We start from the raw sequence: 12,403 nt of genomic DNA, 5'->3' as shown, positions 1-12,403 counted from the left end.
TTACCTAATGCTACATTTGATTTCTCTAATGATTCCCTCTTGGTGCTATCTTTCCATTTGTTCTGAAGGCTGCCTTTCTGTTTGGTTCTCTGCCCTTTAAGCAATTTCCCATCTAACACTTGACAGTCTGGGGTTAGAGCAAGAGACAAGGGTATATATTGGTTGTACCACCAGACACCAACTGGGTCTGTACACACGGACATTTTTCAGGAGAAATTGTTACAAGTTAAAGAAGATGAAACAGTACATCAATGCTTTAAAAAAGTTCTTTTGGTCTTGTCTTAGTAAATAAGGAAAATATCCACTGAGCATCTTAATGGTTTTCGGGTACTACAAGTCTTTTATTAAGATACTTCTTGGCTAAATATCTTTAAGCCATATAAGATTCCCAAATACATAAGAAAACAATTTCTTGTCACTAAATGAGGGACAAAAACAGCAAGAATTGAACAGTGAGGCACTGTAGACATCATATGAAGTCAGAAATTATATAAATCAGATTGGTCAGATGTAATGGTCAAAGTGAGTTTATTACTTCTCTTAAAGTTAAAAACTTTAATGTATACAGCTGGCAGCTTGGCTGTTGTCACCAGTGAGATATGGAATAACAAAAAGGGAAATGCCAAGTTCAACTCACTAACCTTCAGCCATGGATCGTGCTGGAATTCCTCAGAGAATCAAAAGAACCTGATGAAATCCTATTGCTTTAAGGCTCTAAGTCCAGCAGGATCATGCCAAAATATGATATGTACGAGGATGGCTTCAAATCACAAAATCACAGAATTTGTTCCCAAATCAACCCTTCTCTGTGACCACTCTCTATCTTTGATCTTTCCTTGCCAACTCCTTGCTTTCTCCATCTGGCCTTCCATTAATTGCATTTCCAGATGTGCTGCTTGGTTTATCAGCAGCTCCTTTAGCCTCTGATAAACTACTTTATTTCCTTGTCCCCTGAATTGCCTTCCCATCTTGGCCTCTTCCCCTACAACAATCAAAAATTCCTTTCTTCATTTAATAAACATTTACTGGGGTCCTACTATGTGCCTGCAGTGAGGCTAAATACATACTTTAGCTTAATGGAGCTTAGGCACAGCTTAGTTTTGACTAAGAGAAAAGGGCAGGGAACAACCCATTGTCAGTCTGTCTTTAGGGGTGGAAGATAGTCAAAATAACAAACAGACCCTCAGTGCCTTGGGTAACTTGGTTTTCATAGCCCTGGATGCTGAAGAATTGAGTTCCAGACTCTTAGTGGCTAGCCCTATAAAGACCAAGAAAAAGCTGTGACCTCAGAGAACATCTCTTCCCCCACCACTTTCACTTTCTCCCCTTAATTTGGTCAGATGTAATGGTCAATAGTGCTGAAGATGGGGACAATATTTGTGACAACTTTCCCAAGAGAGAAGGGGCTTGCTGCAGCCTTTGCTTTTTGGTTGGTAACTTCACTCTGTCAGAATTGAGTGCACTGGCTGGTGGGGGACTTATGTGCCCTGATGTAGGATCTTAGATATAATTGCTTGTGTTTTTTTTTAATTATTTATTTGAGAGAGAGAGAGAACGAGAGAGAGCGAGAAAGAGCGAGCATGAGGTGGGGAAACAGCAGAGGGAGAAGCAGAATCCCCTTCCGGGCAGGGAGTCCAAGGCAGGGCTCAATCCCAAAATCCCAGGATCATGACCTGAGCGGAAAGCAGACTGCTTAGCCAACTGAGCCACCTGGTACTCTGCTCCTTTCCTTAACAAGTCAAAATTCTGGTGCTCAGATTGAGTAAAATAAGGTGAGCAGAATATTTAAGTAGGGGTTTTGTTAAACAAGACATTTCTGCCTAAAAAAAAATGACACATAGTACACTTAAATTTCACATTTTTTAAAGTATTTATTTGCAATCTAAAAAGTAGTGAAAGATTGAAATAATTAGGTCATTGTATTGAATTTTAATAGGAAAGAAAGCAACTCTAGGGCATTTGTGGGTTTTGAAAAGAGAAATGATATGTGAAAAATGTTCTTGAGTATTTGTACATGTTTTACTGGTAAGCTTGGAGCATTTTGGTTAATTAGGATCATGGGTTCAGAAGGTGATCACCTATTCAATTTCATTATTTTGTAGGAAATTGTGACCTTCAAAGCAGTATAAGGTTATGCAACTGAGATGTAGCAAAACTAAGAGTCCAAATCTTTTCCTGCCTAGTTTATAGCTCCGTATTGATAAATATGCTTTCTGGAAACAACTTCTTTGACTTGATCTCTGCTGTTATAAACATTTTTTTGAAGATTTTATTTATATATTTGACAGACAGAGATCACAAGTAGGCAGAGAGGGAAGCAGGCTCCCTGCTGAGCAGAGAAACCAACTCGGGACTGGATCCCAGGACACTGGGATCATGACCTGAGCTGAAGGCAGAGGCTTAACCCATTGAGCCACCCAGGCGCCCCTGTTACAAACATTTTAAAATGCTTCAGAGCATTTGTTTTTACTTAGACCATAATGGACATAAGTGAATTTTTTTTTAAGGTATGGACTCTCACTGTGTGATAGGGACACTTTTTGGGTATTATTAATGTGCAGGAGAATTGACATAAAAGTTGAAGGAAATTAATTGGCCTAAATTTATTTTGATCTAATATTATCTTTAATTTCCCCAAATCCCCAATTCCTAATATCATGTTTTCTTATAATTTTTTCCCTTGAGAAGTAAACCTAGAAAAATATATAGGTAACAAAGGAATCTGGTTATTTTTATGTAGCTATAATCATGGAGCATCAAATATGAGAGCAATATTCTTTAGGAAATTTTGCTTTTAGAGTGAAAGTATTATGGAAAGTTATAATTAGAACAACTTTTGCATACAGAGAGAGCTTTATACAGAGTTCTGTGAGTACTTAACAAACCAGCACCTCTCATAGCAGAACTTGATTTCTAGGCAGAGAAATGACTTGCAGGGGCTATATTAAATTTATTTAAACTAGAAAGAAAATACATATTTGAAGCCAATTCAGGTGGAGTATTTCTGCCATTTTCCTGATCTGAAATTTTATGTTATTGTGTTACCTCCTTAGTTCTCCTTAGAGCTCCTCAGCTTTTAATATACAAGTAATAAAAATTCATCAGTTTGTCCGAGAATTCTGCCATTAGGCCATGTTGGAAATTTATGAGAAAATCCAGAAATTGTGTTCAGTTCAAACAATGCCAGAAGATCTGTGTTCTATATCTAGAGAATAAATGTTTATTTGGGAATAGAGAAGTTTCCTAAATCCAAAAAAGGCAGAAATGGAAGGAATCGTAGTGACCACACAACGAGCTAGTCTTCCTCACTCCTGTGAGTGAGGAATGGGAATAACAAGATCTGAGCCAGAAAACCTCATTTTGTTTGCCCTTAGTCTTTATAAGAATTGCCAGAATCAACTGATCTAATTCCCTTGTGACTGTAGCTCAACAGAGACAACTAGATTTTGTTTACACCCCTAGATCCAGAATATTTTAGGGGATCCTGGCACCATTCCAGAATATAGAGACCGAAGCTAGCATTACTCAGTTAACCAAACCTGGGTTCAGGGGTGGGAAGCTGGTAAGACTGTCATATATACTTTCTCATATAAGTGGCACTGACAGGGTGGCAAACAAACAGGTACAGCCATAACAAAAATAAAGATGACACGATCACATATTTTTTTTTTATATTTATACCAATAGCATCCCTACAAAAGTAAGGGTATCTTTTAGAACACTTCTGATTTGTTGATTTAAATGACCACAAGTATGGTAATTAAAAAAATATATATATATCTACATATACATATGTAGATATATATATATATATATATATATAAATTGTAGCTAAAGAAAAACGTTAGCCGTCCCCCATTAGAAGACCAGAAGCAGTCACTGTGTAGTTAAAACAGCCTTTGACTTAATCTGCCATCTTTTTAACTTGGGCCACTCTTTACCTCATTTTATTGTACACCTGAAAATTTTGCAAAAATTGCAAATTTTTCGTGAGCTTGGGTCAAGGGCCGTGACTTTCTTAGAGGAGCACTACCCAATGACCCCAAACCCACCCAGCCACGTCCGAGGGCCAAGTTAGCGGACGGACGTCTGGACACGCGCACACGCGAGGGCTCTTTTAGGTTCTGCTGACTTGGCTGTGCCCTGCGGTGTTGGGTTCTCGCGCAGTCAGGTGCTGCCGGGGCGGGCGCAGTTATTTATGACTGCGGGACTGAGACAGGAATGTCGCGCGCGGGAGTACCCGGGATCCGCGCCCTTCCCCAAGATCTCCCACCGAAGACCCCCCCCCGCCCCGGTCGCCCCAGGTGAAGGCCGCCTACAGGGTACCCCAGGCCGCACGTTTGCAGCCGTCGCCCTCGGACAGCATCGAACCTCCGCACACCCACTTCTCGCGAGGTTTCGTTGCCTCCCCCCCACCCCCTCCGCCTTCCCTCCCGCCCCCTCCTAGCTCTGGTGCGGGCAGCTCCCGCAATGGCTGCACTGCGGAGGCTCCTGTGGCCGCCGCCTCGGCTCCCGCCTCCGCCCTGCCCTCACCATCTCTTTCCTGGGCTGTGGGGGCGGCCTGCGGGGGTAGCCCCGAGCCCGGCCGGCCGGCCCTTCTCCTGCCGGGAGGAGGAAGAGGGGGCTGTGGCTGAGGAGGCTTGGAGGCGGCGGAGGCGCTGGGGGGAGCTGAGCATCGCGGCAGCGGCCGGCGGGGGTCTGGTCGGCCTTGTGTGCTACCAGCTGTATGGGGATCCTAGGGCCGACTCCGCATGGACGCCCACCCCGGGGCGCCTCTCGGAGACCTCAGCCGCAGAGCCGGAGGACCCGCCCCGCGGCCGGGGTCTGCTTCCCATCCCGGTGGCGGCTGCCAAGGAAACGGTAGGTGCGTGAGCGCGTGCGCGCGCGGGGCTGGCCCGCAGGTGACGCCCGAGGGTAGGGCGGCCGGGGTGTTCCACCTAAGCTCCTGGAGGGAGGGTGTGACAGTCGGGCGGGGTGCGCTTGGGACTGTGGGCCACCCGGCCGTGGAGGTTGTCGCTGTGTGAGCTTTGCGGCTGCAGATGGGGACCTCCTGTGAGACCAAGACGTAGGCCAGGCAGGCTAGGGTCTGTGCACCCAGCTGTCGGGAAAACACAGGGGATGCTGTCACTGATGCATCAGGACCGCAGAGGTTGCTGCAGTACCATCTTTTTTTTTTTTTTTTAAGATTTTATTTATTTATTTGACAGAGAGAGAGATCACAAGTAGGCAGAGAGTCAGGCAGAGAGAGAGGAGGAAGCAGGCTCCCTGCTGAGCAGAGAGCCCGATGCGGGGCTCGATCCCAAGACTCTGGGATCATGACCTGAGCCGAAGGCAGAGGCCTTAACCCACTGAGCCACCCAGGCGCCCCTGCAGTACCATCTATTAACCAAAACCCCAAGCCACGCCAAAACAAAACAAAAGACTACGAAGAAGGCATGGGTGTAACAGGCAGAAAGTGGAAGGCCGGGTCTGTGAGAGACAGGAACGCCCAGGCTGGACCAGGTAACAGCAAATGACCCAGGAGGTCCAGGGCAGGAGGATGAGTTTTGAAGCAGTGGTCTGAGGTCTAAAAAGTAACGACATTATTGGATAGCACTTTATTAGTCCCAAGAGAGTAAATGCCCAAACCGAGTAACTCCCTTATGATAGGTCAGAAAGAAGGAGATATCCCCAGATTGGAAGTGGAAAAAACACAAATCTGTTCAGAAGAGTATACATCGCCTCCCACTCCACCGCCAAATCAGAAACTCTGAAGTGAGGAAAGTAAGTGAGAAGATGGATAGGACAGCACAAATAGGAAACTGAAAGAGGCTAACTCCTCCAGAAGATCTTTCAATGAAATGTTCAAGTATCATTATGCAACTGATAGTGAGAGGTAAAGATGAGGTAGGGCAAGAGTGCGTGGGGCACGATGTTTTTGTCCTATCGTTGTAGTTAATAAATAGTCGTGTAAATGGCTAGGAGTCATTTAGGGAAGTTTTCTTTGCAAGACGAAAGACTGTGAAGGGCTGAGATGACAAAAATTTAGAAAAGAGGTAGCTATTCTGTTTTTAACTTTAATGAAATGTATTCTTTATTCTTTGGCCAAACACAGGTTGGTGGTCTGAGGTAAGTGCCTCAGTTCTTTTGGTGGAGGCCATTGATGTGTTTAAATCAGGGAATCCACTGTGCTACAGACGTTCTAGCTGCAAATTATAAATACATAGCATAAAGTGCTTTTGTACAATGAATATGTAAAATGCTAGCAGCAAATTCCCTCAACTTTCATCTGCTACTCCTCTTCTCTCCACCCCCCAATACATTAAACTTGTGTCCCCATTGACCAAGATAGAATTTTTCACCAACCATAGTTGATCTGGAAGCAGATTAGGAAGGTAGAGAGCATTAAAACAGTATTTTCTTCTGTTTTAAAATTAATTTTACTTTTTTTTTTTTTTAAGATTTATTTTATTTGAGAGTGCACATACAACACATGCATGGGGGTGGGGAGAGGGAGAGACAGACTACCTGCTGAGCAGGGAGCCCGCCTCGGGGCTCATTCCCAGGACCCTGAGAACATGACTTGAGCCAAAGGCAGAGGCTCAGCCGACTGAGCCACCCAGGTGCCCCTAAAGCTTATTTTGCTTTTAAAATTGAGAGATAGTATAGTAGTTTTTAAAAGACCACACTTGGGGCGCCCGGATGGCTCAGTGGGTTAAGCATCTGACTTCAGGTCATGATCTCAGGGCCCTGGGATTGAACCCCACATCTGGCTTTGCACTCAGTGGGGAGTTTTGTTTCTCCCTCTCCCTCGGCCCCTCCCCCTGCTTGTGCTCCTTCTCAAATAAATAAATAAAACCTTTAAAAAAAAAAAAAACTCACTTAATAGTGTCTTCCTCCATAATTATGAAAATTAAATTAATACATTTTAAATAGAATTGTACCCCTAGCATGTGGTGAGCATTCAATAAATTTGTTGTAATTTTATTCATTTATTTATTTGTACCTATTATGTTATAATTGCTTAGTGTTTATAAAAATTCCTCTGTAAATGATACCAGAGGCCTCTGTCTGACTCTTCCCAAGTCTCTAATCACACAATTCTGATTATTTGTTTTTAATGAATCTTCCCCCTCTTTGAGAACTTTTTTTCTTTTAAGATTTTATTTATTTGAAAGAGAATGAGAGAGAGATCACAGAACAAGGGGGAAAGAGTAGGGAGAAACAGACTCCCCATGGAACAGGGAACCTGATGCAGGACTCAGTCCCAGGACCCTGGGATCGTGACTTGACCTAAAGACAGACGATTAACCAACTGAACCACCCAGGCTCCCTGAAAACTTTTATAAATCTCTTTTTACCCCCTGCTTTTTGAAACTCATAATAAAGAGCTTTATGTGGGCATTTTTTCATCTATTGCGATGGGAACTTGAGGATCCTTTCTATATAGAAATTCATGTTTGAAAGTTCTGTATGTTCTTCTTGTATTATTTCTTTGACAATTTCCATTGCTCCATTTTCTCTTTTCTTTTTCTGGAACCTCTGTTAGTCTGAAGTTATACCTCCTGACAGATCCTAATCTAATTCTAATCTTCTAACTTTTTAATCTTCTTGCTTGTTTGCTTGTTGTTGTTGTTTTTTAAAGATTTTATTTATTTAATTGTCAGAGAGAGAGATCACAAGTAGGCAGAGAGGCAGGCAGAGAGGGAGGAGGAAGCAGCCTTGCCATCGAGTGCAGTGCCTAATTCAGGGCTCGATCCCAGGACTCTGGGATCATGACCTGAGCTGAAGGCAGAGGCTTAACCCACTGAGCCACCCAGACGCCCCTTGTTTGTTGTTTTTATGGGAGCTATCTTTGACTCTTCTTCCAGCTGTCCTATTGAAATAAAACTTTCAGTCATTCTAATTTTTCTAAGTTTTATTTCAGTCATTCTAATTTTTTAACTCAAAACTATTTTTTTGTTCTTTAGTGTTCCTTTGGTACAGCCTTCTGTTTTGTTTTATGGCTGCTAAATTTCTCTTTTTACTGTAAGGATATTAATCATAGTTTTGTTTTGTTTTTTAATTGTCTTCCACTTTGTGCATTGTGTTGTTTCTTCCAGGTTAATTTTTGTTCCTGTTTGATTTTCTAAGCTCTCACTTGTATTTTGGAAGTTTTCCTCACATATCTGTAGTTGTTGCCTCTCTATATTTGAGAGCTACTCAGAAGCTCTTTGTACATGAGAATGGCTTTTCATTTGGCGATCTGGGCTTCTTAATAGAGTGGCATCCAGATGTCAGTGCTTTTTTTGTTTATGGTTTTGTTTTGTTTTGTTTTGTTTAAGAGAGGGAGGGGAGAGCATCAGAGGGAGACAGAGAAAGAGAATCTTAAGCAGGCTCCATGCCCAGTGTGGAGCCCAATGTGGGACTCAGTCTCACAACCGTGAGATTATTACCTAAGCTAAAATCAAGTCAGATGCTTAACCACTTGAACTACCCAGGTGCCCCCAAATGTCAGTGTTTTATAAGTCCTCTTCTCTGGTGTCATTGAGTTTCTCCAAAGAATAGGAGAAGTTGCAGGAGCTGTAATCTAGGTGCAGGTGCACATGCACCTGTATGTGAGAGCCTGTGTGTTGGGGAAGTATCCAGTGATGTTTTTACAACTATTGTTATCTAATGCTCTGTTTTCAGCCCCATCACTTACTCTAACTTCACCACTCCTTGAATTCCTAAGATCTTATCCTTTCTGGGGTCTGCATTTCCAGTCAGCTCACTTCCATCTGGTCTCCTCCTCCTCAGTCTTCCAGTATTGAGAGTATAGGGCACTCTGCCCCCCGCCCCAGGTCAGTTATCACTCCTTCATCTTCTCCATTTTGTCAAAATTTTGATGAATTCTTTTGATTGTTTTAGTCTCCTTTCCTCTTCTCTTTCTTAGTTCTTATATGTTTCTATCTTTAAAAAAAAAATCCTTTTACTGTGATTTTATTGTGGTTAAGAGAGAAAGAGATTGAAAGAAACTCGTGAAGGCAGCCTTCCATTTTTCAGAAATATTTAAACCTGTGTTGCCACTTTACTCGTTATGCTCATTTGATTTTACTGAACTGGTAGAAATTATTCCTTTTGTGGCTTAAAACTATGAGAAACTTGATTTATAAAACTTCTTTTAAGCAGCATGTTATGCTAAACATAAACCTAATAATAAATTAACCTGTAACATGTTACAGAATATAGAATTTAACTGCTAGGTGTGAATAGCCATAACTTACAGATAGACAGTTCTATTACCATAGCCTTGAAGATTTTTGTTTTTAAGACATTGACTCTCACCTTCTCCAGGATGCTTTCCCTTAAAAATGCCCCTGCGCATCCTGTACTCCTAGGTGATGACTTTTTGCAATTCTTTGTCTTCTCTGCTTTTTCTAGCACTTTAAGGAGGGGCACTGTGTTGGTCGTGTCTCCTTTATATCTTCATTGCTTGATATGGGGCCTAGCCCTGGTAGACACACAATACATTTTTGTCCAGTGAATAAGCCCAGGCTAAACATTTGCATGGGATATATGCATTGAAAAGGCACAACCACATTCTGTGAGAATTAATAGTTTAATATTTTTTTTCATCTAAATGCTGGTTATTTTTAGCATTAGAATTCAGAAGACTTCGGTCAAGGTCAAAATTCCAGGCTTTAGGAGACCAATCACGTGACACTGTATTTATTTTAATTGTGCAAGTTTGGCTTGCCAAAATTTTTCAGTAAACATGGCCTTGAACTTTATTAATATTATAAAGAGATGAGAGACAAGATTCTGTTGAGAACTCTACAATTTTATCCTTAAAACATTATTTTTATTAGTGGAGAAATTTTGTTCTAGGGTTGCCTTTTTGTTTCAAAAGGTTCAAAATTAAAAAAAATTTAGTTTGCTTAATACACTTTAATACATATTTTACTTATTGTACAGAATACATCATTTTGTGACTTGCACATAGTTTTACTTTCAAGTGGAAAAGAGAACAATATTTGTATTTCCTTGGTATAGTTCTATAATAATTGCCAATAATCGTGCGTTTTTAAAATTTCTTTCATTATCTATCTTTTCCACTCCAAGGCAGCACATTTTGAGACAGGAAGTTATGCTTCTTCTTCCCCAGAATATTGAAGAATCTGCCAGAGGTGTAAATGGAGAAGATTCCTACATTTGTATAGAGAGAAACCTCAGAGGTGTAAAACTGAGGATAGGTTAATTCCGTGCAGGATAACATTTTGTATAGGGAGGCTAAACTAGGTGGGTGATCCCCTCTTTGTTTTCTGGATCACTTCATGGCAAATCCACCAGGTTCTACGCACATTCTCAAGGTATGATCATGTTATGGATTCATGTACAGTGATTTAAGTATAGATAATTTTTTTCCTAAGTATCACAGAATAAAATTTGGATGAATTTGGAAAAAAATATATTCTTTTTCTGGTTATACCAAGCGAGGAGTTATAAAAGTGCATGTACTTTTTGGGTTGCAGTGAAAGATTGTTACATTTTATGGATGTCTTTATTCAGATCCACACTGGGAATCAGGAAATGAAACTCTCATGATTTTGAATTTAAATTTAAAAATTCTCATCTGTAATTCTCTTCTAAGACTTGGAAATTGTAAAATAGTGCACAGCAATCGGTTTGAATGATGGTGTATACCAGTTTTTTTTTTTTCCTTGATCTCTATAATCTCCACATTAAAAAATATAATAAAAACATTGAGTTGTATTTTGAATTGGAATTCAGGTAAATAGTATTTGGGTTTAATGTCACTTCCTAGTTGATTCTCGAATTCCGACATGTAATTCTGTTTATGTAATTTGGAGCTGGACTGTTTATGAATACTGAGTAAAGTAAAATGTAGTTTCCTTATTGAACTGAATATATACTTTATCTTTAGTAATTTTTGAGAAATGGATGCCATTTTCTACGTAAAGATTAAAGAAGATATTTGAGATTATTAAAACAATTATATTAACCCTAAATTTTTGAAGCTTCTTTGAGGGTGGTTTCATTCATCTTCCATATAGCACATAGATTTTGTAGCTCTTAAGATTTTAATAAATTCTTACTTAACTGGATGAATGCTAACTCCTGAAATAAGTTACAATATTTTATTATGACAGTTCTTTAAAAAGCTTGCTTTCACAAAATCACCTCATCCATGCAAATTTTCATTTGACTTTAGATATTAGAAAGCTAATGCAAGGTAAAATAATGGGTGTATCACCTCTTTGTGTTATCTGTGAGGATTCATGATTGGACACTGAGTCATAATATTAGTAGTATATTTGAATTCAGTAACTAATTTTAGTTTCATTAGATAGTAGGTGCAGAGTGCATACATTTTTGTTTTCTTCTCTAAGTATATGAGAAGACAACAAATTCATTCTCTTTAGAGTCCTTAGCTTTTAGTATATATTTTTAAAGATTTTATTTATTTATTTGACAGAGATCACAAGTAGGCAGAGAGGCAGGCAGAGAGAGAGAGAGAGAGAAGGAAGCAGGCTGCCTGCAGAGCAGAGAGCCTGATGTGGGGCTTGATCCCAGGACCCTGGGATCATGACCCGAGCTGAATTCAGGCAGAGGCTTTAACCCACTGAGCCACCCACATGCCCCTAGCTTTTAGTATTAAGTACTTTAATGTTTTTACTTTGAGCTAGTTGCTCATGTAAAATTATATATCTAAACTGTTGACTACCAGATTTCCCATACCAGTTTTCAAAAGTCTCTTAGTTACTATCAATACAGCAGTTCCATCACTAACTGGCTCCTTCAATCTCTTTCCCCTCCACTTCTTTCTCTTTTAAATGGTATACATAGTGTGCTAAAGAATATTACCTGTTCCTGTCCTAGAAAAGTATTAGGGAAGGTCATTTATCTTAAAGTACATGATTCTATCAAAATGATTAATATTTTTTTAAAAGATTTTATTTATTTCACAGAGAGAGAGAGATCACAAGTAGGCAGAGAGACAGGCAGAGAGAGAGAGGAGGAAGCAGTCTCCCTGCTGAGCAGAGAGCCCGATGCAGGGCTCGATCCCAGGACCCTGGGATCATGACCCGAGCCGAAGGCAGAGGCTTTAACCCACTGAGCCACCCAGGCACCCTAAAATGATTAATATTTCTTAAGATTCATGTATTAAGCATTTATTTTCAGTTTCATAGCTATAAAAATCAAGATTTCCATTTCATTTTTCATTTAGAAACAATTTATCCATCTTTCCACTCATCCATTTTTCATTCAAATACTTTACTCAAGGAATGTTTATTGAAGTGTAGTATGTACTAGAGATTTATTTGTGGATGAAATAAAACTCTTGTCCTTTTGTAGCTTATAGTCTAGTGAGGATACAGAATAATTGTAATGCAATATGCTAAAGTGGTGTGATGGGAAAAATAGAGTGTACTATGGGATC

The 12,403-nt window shown here is 40.3% G+C and overlaps 1 protein-coding gene across 3 annotated transcripts in view; it reads left to right on the top strand.

The window, feature by feature from the left end:
* The first annotated feature begins 4,417 nt into the window (after window positions 1-4,417).
* Window positions 4,418-12,403, top strand: part of MICU3 (mitochondrial calcium uptake family member 3) — a 103,103-nt gene continuing 95,117 nt past the window's right edge. For all 3 annotated transcript variants that reach the window (XM_082715615.1, XM_082715616.1, XM_082715617.1), the window contains exon 1: window positions 4,418-4,860. In XM_082715615.1, coding sequence (XP_082571741.1) covers window positions 4,471-4,860 — 390 coding nt within the window. In that variant the 5' untranslated portion in view covers window positions 4,418-4,470. The remainder of the gene's footprint in view (window positions 4,861-12,403) is intronic.

Source organism: Mustela nivalis (assembly GCF_964662115.1).
Source record: "Mustela nivalis genome assembly, chromosome: 20".
NCBI classification, from domain to species: Eukaryota; Metazoa; Chordata; class Mammalia; order Carnivora; family Mustelidae; genus Mustela; species Mustela nivalis.
The sequence above is the reverse complement of the archived record's forward strand: the minus strand, read 5'-3'. Positions and strand labels throughout refer to the sequence as shown.